At 43.9% G+C, this 9,468-nt stretch overlaps 1 protein-coding gene across 1 annotated transcript; it reads left to right on the plus strand.

Moving 5' to 3' along the window:
- The first annotated feature begins 69 nt into the window (after positions 1–69).
- NGRN (neugrin, neurite outgrowth associated) lies at positions 70–8,624 on the plus strand. Its single transcript, XM_030189667.1, has 3 exons — positions 70–463; positions 3,796–3,906; positions 7,862–8,624. The coding sequence occupies exons 1-3, from the start codon at positions 273–275 to the stop codon at positions 8,517–8,519; spliced, it is 960 nt and encodes a 319-aa protein (XP_030045527.1). The 5' UTR covers positions 70–272; the 3' UTR covers positions 8,520–8,624.
- The last annotated feature ends 844 nt before the right edge of the window (positions 8,625–9,468 follow it).

Here is a 9,468-nt window from a genome sequence, read left to right on the forward strand (position 1 = left end):
AGAGGGCGGCATGACGTCAAAAAGCTGCGCTGAGGAGTGGGAAAGGGAGATTAATTTAATTGGGTTCAGTTCAGCTTTGTGACGTCATGCCGTCTCTTGTTAACCTCTTTGGACTCAACCAATCGAGCCGAGAATGCGTCGAACGCTTTCGGTTTTTTTTTTTCCTGGGCAGTATCAACGCAGGCCCAGGGTGATAAAAGAGCTGCGGGAGAAGAAGGGCAGCTGTATCTGGTTCCAGGCTTCGTTTTCTGTTGTTGGTCAGCCAGAATAGAATGGCGGTTTCGTCTCTTTTCTTGCGGCTCCGAGCTTTTCTTCTTTCTCCTTGCAGGAAGGGGATTCTTCTGCCTCAGTTCAGGTCCATTTCCTCGCTCCCGGATGGAGGCTCCCGTTCCTTTGTCGATTCCGAGGTCGATCTGGAAATGGAAGACGATCTGGAAATGGACCTGTCGTTGGAACTTAAAAGGTAAAGAAATAACGAATGAGAAAATAAAAGTTTAGTTGGTAAGAGACGTCACTTAATCAAGGCTCTGAGGCCCTAGGTCAGGGGTAGGCGACTCCGGTCCTGGAGAGCAGCAGGCAGGTCACGTTTTCAGGATATCTACAATGAATATGCATGAACTTGATTTGCATACACTGCCTCCATGGTATGCAAATCTATCTCCTGCATATTCATTGTGGATATCCTGAAAACCTGATCTGCCTGCGGCTCTCTAGGACCAGAGTTGCCTACCCTTGCCCTAGTTGAAGCTTCAGGGTTATGCATACTCTCCCTTAATCCTATAAACTTGTGTGCACAATTTTAGCATAGCTGCAGAGTTGCAAGTGTAAGTTATAGAATAGTGCCAGTTAACATGTGACTTAATTTAATAATTAGCTTCTAGTTAACAGCCACAAGTTATGGGTGATAATTGGCAGTAATTAGCATTCCCCACAGAGGTGACATCCTTATTGGTGCTAGCATTTTTCATATGGTGTCTATGTAAATTAAATCTGTTCTTTAGCATCTGGTTTGTTTCTCCAATGTAGCAGCCTTCATTGCATTTTTTACACTGAATGATATACTACTACTACTATTTAGCATTTCTATAGCGCTACAAGGCTTACGCAGCGCTGATATATACCACAATGGAAGATGAGCACATGAAAGATTCCTTAATGTTGAATATTTTTCCTTTGTGAATGACCGTGGGGGCCTGTGAAATGTTTTGGCATAGTTTGCAGCTGGATATATTGCAAGGATATGTGCCATTCTCTTCTTTTTGAGTCTGTGTTGGGAGCTTACTTTTAATTAGCTTGTGTTTTAAGTTGGGTGGCTGTCGGAAGGCCAGCACTGGTGGGGATGGGAATATCTGTTTCAGTAATTCATCCTCTGGAGTCTTTCATGAGGTACTTTGTCAAACACCTTTTGAAAATCCAGATACACAATATTGACTGTCTCACCTTTATCCACATGTATGTTCACCCCTTCAAGGAAATGTAGTAGATTGGAGAGGCAAGGTTTCCCTTCACTAAATCCATGTTGACTTTGTCTCATTAATCCATGCTTTTGAATATGCGCTGTAATTTTGTTATTTATAATAGTCTCTACCATTTTGCCCGGCACCGACGTCATGCTCGCTGGTCTATAATTTCCTGGATCTCCTCTGGTACCTTTTTAAAAAATCAGCGTTACATTGCCCACCCTCCAATCTTCTGGTTCCACACTCGATTTTAAAGATAAATTACATATTACTAACAATAGTTCCGCAAGTTCATTTTTCAATTCTGTCAGTACTCTGGGATGGATACCATCCGGTCCAGGAGATTTGCTACTCTTCAGTTTGTCAAATTGCCCCATTACATCCTCCAGGTTTATAGAGATTTCGTTAAGTTTCTCCGACTCATCAGCTTTGAATACCATTTCTGGCACCGATATCTCTCCCAAATCTTCCTCTGTGAAGACCAAAGCAAAGAATTCATTTAATCTCTCCACTATCGCTTTGTCTTCCCTGATTACCCCTTTTACCTCTCGGTCATCTAGCGGTCCAATCGATTCTTTTGCCGACTTCCTGCTTTTAATATACCTATAAAAAAAAAATGTTACTATGTGTGTTTGCCTCCGAAGCAATCTGGTCGTTCTGTGTCTGGCTCCTAGATTTTTGAACTGGCTCCAAGATCCTAAGAAAATTTTCTCAAGGTCTGCAGTCGGTAGGTAGTTACCGACTGCAGGAGGGCTTATGATCTAAGCTTTGTACCTGAGGCATTAGGGACTGAAGTGGCTTGCCTAACATCATAAGCAGTGGCATAGCCACGAGGGGGCCTGGGCCCCCTCCATAACTGCAGCACCCTTTTACCTTTGTTGGCAGGGACACTGAAGCCCCACCAGCCAAGTACAGTGCTGCTGCTTCCTTTCTCTGTGCTCTGCTTCCTTAAGTCAAACGTCAGTGGCTTGACTTCAGCCTCTGACGCCGGGATTTCACACGCATGCGGCTGAAGGCACGTGCTGACTTCTTCTTTAAGGAAGCAGTGCTAGAGGAGGGGAGCGGTGGCACTGTATTTGACTGGCGTGGGCTCCGTGTCTCCACCAGCAAAGGTATGGGTGGGGGGAGAGAGGAGGAGGTAGCAATGCATTGCCCCCCCCCCCCCAGTCCACCCCTGGGTGCCCCCAAAATTGGAGGGCTGGCTACACCCTTGATCATAAGGCATGTTAGTGGGAGAAATAAGATATGAATCCTGGCTTCCCTAGTCCACAGCCCTGTTTTAACGTGGAAGGTAGCTCTCTAAAGTCTGACTTTTACTGGAGCAAAATGCTTTAAACTAATGAAACAAAAATTAAACAGTTTGGCAAAATGACGCAAGATTTGTTTGGAGGAAGAAGGGTGAAAATAACATCTTTTGTACCATATAGAGGTTGTTCATTTCTGTTCACCGAGGGGCCCTTTTACTAAGGCGCATACGCACATCCAACGCGTGTCAGTTTGGAATTACTACCCAGCTACCTGGAGCCCCGGGCGGTAATTCCATTTTTTATGTACAGCAGAAAATATTTTTAATTTTCTACCGCATGGTGCTAACCGGGCAGTAATCAGTAGTGTACACGCACTGATGATTACCACCCGGTTAACGTGTGAGATTTTACCTCTAAGTCCATGGCTAGTGGTAAGGTCTCAGACCCAAAATGGACGTACTCCAATTTTTATTTTGCCGCATATCCATTTTTGGACAAAAAAAGACCTTTTTTGCAGGTGCGCTGAAAAATGGACCTGCGTGCGTCCAGTACACGCATCTACACCATTGCAGGTCATGTTTCAGCGCACCTTAGTGAAAGGACCCTTTAGGGATTAATTGAAACATACAGTTTCACCAGGAGTGCTTAGTCTTTTGTATACAACTGTACATCAGTCTTTTTGTCAGTAGGAAATGAGTGAAAACTGGAATGTTGGAGCAGTGTGTTCACAGAGCAGCTATTTTTATCGCTATAATTTAGCTTGTATGCAGATAGAATAATAAGTGTAGTGGCAAAAAGTAAAATTGTTTTGAAATAAAATAAAAAATAAAACCCTGAAATCTCTGGAACAGGCACTCCTAAATCCATTCTGGGTCTTCCGTTTTTCCTCCCCAAATCATGGTGCCGCTTAATCCCAAGGGCTTTGCCCATGGAAACAGCATCCTTTAATAGTGTTTAAAAATTCTTCCACATTCTGCACCTTCATGGTGCCATGGGGAATATCAGGTATGACAGGGTGTGTTAATGTACAAGGATGTAGTGTGGCGTTCCAAGTGCACACCTCAGATTATCTATTTTTTTTTTCTTAGTGTGATGAAACGACAGAAAAGGGCAATTTTGTACCAGCGAGTGAGGAAGGAGATGGAGCCTCGTGGTCCCCCAGAGAGAAGTCTTACCTGGGCTGCTATGGATCAAATCAGGTGAAAATTGCATGAAGAAGAGCAAAGCAGATGTTTTTTTTTTTTTTTTTTTAATTCCAGTACAGGTGACATTGTTGGAAAGCAGTTCTTAGAGATATGAATCTCTGGCAGAGGTTTCAGTATTTTCAAACAGTTAATGCAAGCTGCACAAATAATTATGTATCCATATTATATGTGCAAAAGTAAAACTTTTTGAGTTTGTTTTTGAAGATGACTCTCCGCAGTCCTCTTGACTTCACGGAAGCAGTCATGTTTGGGAAAGAACCACAAATTATACCACGTTTGTTAAAATAATAATAATAAAGTTTACCACTTTAAATTTACAACAAAACAAAATCAACAAAGCAAAACACAGAATGCAAAGAAGCAGGGTATACCTGATAGTAGCTAAACAATGCGGGAGCATCAAAATTCAAACCTCCTTAAACAGTCTCATCATGACGATCCTTAGCGCTCCTTTGTGCCCGACGTGCACAGGAAGGAATTGGATTTTGATAACAACTAAGAATGAATAATTTTGTTATGTTTGGGGTTGTTGATCTATAGTAGATGTTTGTGGGTAGAGAGGGTTGGGGGGGGGGGGGGCAGTTGAGTTGTCCATTCAGATAAGGAGGAACCTAGGCACCATTAACTAACTATGATAATTTGATAGATTGAGCTCGGTATACGCCACAAGGTATTCCTACAGTAGTTAGTAATAGGAACAATAACTTGGTTAGATTGGAACTGAAGAGGATGTTGCGGTTAAGGTCAATATAATAATAACTAGTAAATAAGGCCCATTTCTGAGAGAAATGAAACGGGCACTAGCAAGGTTTTCCTCGGAGTGTGTATGTTTGAGAGAGTGAATATGGGAGTGTGAGTGTGTGCAAGTGTGTATTATAGACACAGTGATTGTGAGAGTGTTTGACACAGATACAGTGTATGTGAGAGAGTATGCTTGCGATTCAGACTGTCTGTGAGACTGAGAGAGTGTATGAGACCGAGAGAGTGTGAGAGTGAATGTGATACAGTGTGAGACGATAGTGTGTGAGAGAAACATACTGACTGTGAGAGTGTGTGTGAGAGAGAGATACCTCCCCCCTCCCTCTGTGGTCTCAGTGTGTGTGATACAGGGTGTGAGTGTGTGTGTGATTGTCCTCTGTCCCTGCCCCCCTCGAGTCACCTAGCAATTCTCGTCTCTCCCCTGGCCCCTCTCCAGGCATCCAGCAATTCTCCTCTGTTCCCTGCTCCCCCTCCGGCTACCCAGCTATTCTGCTGTGTCCCCTGCCCGCCCCCCCCCCCCCCCCGCTTCAGCCACCCAGCGATACTCCTCTCTCCCTTGCTTCCCCTGCAGCCACCGTGCGATACTCCTCTCTCCCTTGCCTCCCCTGCAGCCACCGTGCGATTCTCCTCCAGTTTGTTCCCTCAGTCCTGCAGCCTTCTGGCCCGCCCTCGACGTTATCGCGTTTTGACGCAAGGGCGGGGCCCGCCAACGTCATTGCGTTTTGACACAAGGGCGGGTCATTGGCAGATGGGGCATAGAGCGTGGAGCGATAACACCGCTTCGAATGCTTCACAGAGAGAAGCCAGAGTCAGCTTCAGAACGTTGGCAGTGCGTTTTATTATAGTAGATAATTCGGCATTATCAATACAAAATAAAGCAATCCTTGTACAAGAAAGTATTTCCTAGACACAACATTAAAAACAAAATCATCAAAACAGGATAATTTCATTGAGATAGGTAACAAAACATAAACCTCAGAGTGTACACCATGTATTCTTCAGCATATTGGGCTGTAAAACCAGACTGCCCCAATTTGACTGCCCCTTTCTGACTGACTGTTCACTTGTCTCTTAGATTGTAAGCTCCTTGAGCAGGGACTGTCCCTCTATGTCAAACTGTACAGCGCTGCGTAACCCTAGTAGCGCTTTAGAAATGTTAAGTAGTAGTAGTAAAACCCTGAGTAACTGGCCAAGTTTTAGCTTTCTTTTTGAACCGGACTAAACTCTTCATTTTGGCAGACATTGATGGATTAGTATATTCCAAAGGGGAAGGCACATACCATGAAAAGGTGAAAAAGCAAGATAAAGTACTCAAATTTTGTTAATCTCGGCTAGAGCATAACTTTCCATTAGATTTTACAGCTAAACTTATCCATTCTTATACAGGGACTTAAAAGCCATATCAAAATTTCGAAGCGGTCCAACCAGAGTTTGGGAAGCCAGAGAAGGTTTACCAGCAATGGGGTAATATAATCAAAACCACTAGATCCTGATAAAATTCTGGCTGCAGCAGGTCTTGACAAATTTTCTTTGGCTTTAGTAGCCATCCAAGAAGCTTTAGGAGTCGGCAGCAGAGTTGCTTCAGCCCCCCTGAAGTGGGGAGAGGGGGCAGAGATCTCATCTGAGGTAGAGAATGACATGGGGACAAAGTTTTGCCCCCGCCCCATCCCCACAGACCCTGTAAATCAGGTGCTTAATGCACACCTGCAGGCTGCAAATAAAAATAAACAACCAGCTGACCCATCATCACCCCAGTCTTGCACTTGCTCTTTCCCCAGCATTATCACAGTCTGTCTCCCCCACTCACCCTGGTGTCGCTAGTCTCCCTTTCTCCATCTGGATGTCTGTGGCCACCGCAAGAACATAACTTCCTCCTGTATTTTGCAACCACTGCTGTAATCACCACTGGACATGGCCGCATGCGAGTCTGAGCTGTGCAGTGCATGAACTTTTTCCAGGGTGAGCTTGAGACGTGAGTCAGGTAAAGTAGTGTTTGCACTCACTGTTATGCTCTCTTCTCTGCATGGCCACCATCATCACTGCAGGTTTAAACGTAAGAGCAGATACTTCTGTTCTCGCATTTAAACCTGGTGCAGTGGCAAAGCATGGAGGAGAGCGCAGCGGTGAGAGCAACGCAACATGCTGTCACTGCTGTGAAGGAGCAGAGCTGATGCTGGCAGGGCACCAATGCAGGCCTGATTTTTTTTTTTTTTTTTTGGGGGGGGAGGGGGGGGGAATGACAGAGCAACAATTGGCTCAGTGCTGGCTCAAGGGGTTGTGAGACCCTAACTGTCATGCTAGTCTTGTGACACTGTGGGGCTCATTTTTAAGGCACTTAGCCTTCCAAAGTTCCATAGAAACCTATGGAACTTTGGAAGGCTAAGTGCTTTGAAAATATGCCTCGGTATAACCCAAGACTAACGTGCAAATTCCTGCACCACACCACTCAGGACTCAGAGCCATGTGGTGCAGGGAGTTGGAAGCTCCTGCTCTGGCGGCTATTGCAACAGCAAAAACTACCTATTTAAAATTTTGTATTTAATTGGATTTTATATGCTCTCTCTTTATATAAACTACTGTGGTTATCCAGGAAATATTTATTGCCTAGGTCAGGGGTAGGCAACTCCGGTCCTCGAGAGCCGCAGGCAGGTCAGGTTTTCAGGATATCCACAATGAATATGCAGGAGATAGATTTGCAATCACTGTCTCTAGGGTATGCAAAGCTATCTCCTGCATATTCATTGTGGATATCCTGAAAACCTGACCTGCCTGCGGCTCTACAGGACCGGAGTTGCCTACCCCGGCCTAGGTCACAGTAGCCAAATGTATATTGTTCAGGTAAACATAGAGTTAGCAAGAGACCAGAAAACAAAACAGGTACTGTACTTTTAAAAAAGATTGTCAGTATGTTTATCCAAGTTTGGGATTGCTCACCAGTCCTATGAATACATTGTTTCGGGGTTCATATCCTATTGGGAGCTAGTAGCATAATGTTTTCCTATACATAAACTTTCAGTTTTTTAAGGTTTTAATACAATTTGTGTGGTATTTGATGAGAAAAAAAAGGGCTCTATTACCCTGAACAATAATTTACCCGGAGGTCTTCCCTATTGAAAGTTCAGCCTTGATGAAATCTTTGGCTTGTTCTTTACACTTTTCTTAAATGTATTTTTGTTCTCATTTGGACCAGGCATTTAAACCAGGAGTTTCCAGAAGAATGGACGGTCTGTCATTTAGCAGAAGGATTTAATGTCAGCTCTGATGTTATCAGACGGGTTTTAAGGAGCAAATTTTCTGCACCACCAGCACGAAGAATGAAGCAAGACGCAAAAGCGACAGCCAGGCTTGAACATAGGCAGCTTCCACAGTATCCCTCCCGAGAAACAGTGCAGCCAAAAATCCAAGCTGGTTACCAGACACGAACGTGTCTGCCATCGGGAAAATCATATGAGCAGCAGAAACAAATATGTGACGGTTATACCACAACCCAGGGCAGTCTGTCACCAGCAACGTTACAAGGCCTCTCGAGTACTTTATCCTTGGCAGTTGCAGAAAAGAATTTTACACTTAAGAAACAGGAAAACCAGTTGACAGTTGACCGGCGATCAAAGGCAGACCTTATGCGTGCAGCACCACTGACTTTAACAAACAAAGATTCTAAGACACATGAAGAATTATTTGCTAGCCAAGAGCAGGTGGAACCCATGGAAGAGGAATGGGATGGAGAGCTTCTGCCTGAAGATGAACTGGAGAGAATAGAAGAAATGGGACAGGAGAATAGAATGAAAGTTGTACAGAAGGGCAGGGAGTTTTTTGACAGCGATGGAAACTTTCTGTACAGGATTTGATCTTCTCTGTAGAACCTTGACACCTCCATAAAATTTGTTCTACAAAACTAAATTACCATCCTCATTGTGATAAGGAATTTGGCAGTAGATAGGTTACATATCGATACCATTTTCCTCCCAAATTTTGGGGGAAAAAAGTGCGTCTTATAGTCCGAAAAATACGGTACTTGCTGTGACTCTTGACAGAGAGTCATTATTTATGGGCTATGGAGGGTAAAATGATGACCAGGGTCACAAGAAGGATCAGTGAAATGGAATTTGGTTGCTAGTTTCTCTGGATCTGGCTGCTGCTCGAATCACTAGACCAATCCTCCCACTGTTTGACTAGTCATATTTTGACTGTGTATCTTAAGAAAATTCAACAGGAGCATCAACATCAGTCAAGCCAAATGACTAGTTGAGTTGTCATCTCTTCAGATAGTATGAGTCACCCCCAACAGTTCATTCAGTGGGCCTCTTAACAAAGGTGCACTAGCGTTTTTAGCGTGCGCTAAACGATAGACACACCCGTATATTCCTATAGGTGTTTCTAGCTTTGCATGTGCTATCATTAGTATTCGCTAAAAACACTGCTGCGCCTTTGTAAAATACCCCCTCAGTGCACTAAAATTGCAATAGAAGACCATTTTTCCATGATTGGCCAGCCAGTGAATAGAGGAGTGTGGTTCGATTTTTTTTTTTTTTTTTTTTAGTGGTTTCATTTGGGCAAAAAGCTCCTATTGGCCAGATGCTAACCCCTTTGACATTAGTGCTGATTTCAGAGTTTAATGAGAAATCGTCAAGTGATGTGTCTTTGCTTTGCAAATTGTACACATAGGAGATAACATTTCAAAACACTTAGAGGTGTCAAATTCAACACAAATACTGCTCTGCCCTAGACACAGTGAATTTCCACAATATTGGGGGTGATCAAGCACCCAGGGTAGCAACAGAACTGGCAGCTATGACT

The sequence above is a fragment of the Microcaecilia unicolor genome, chromosome 1 (assembly GCF_901765095.1).
Source record: "Microcaecilia unicolor chromosome 1, aMicUni1.1, whole genome shotgun sequence".
Classification (NCBI taxonomy): Eukaryota; Metazoa; Chordata; class Amphibia; order Gymnophiona; family Siphonopidae; genus Microcaecilia; species Microcaecilia unicolor.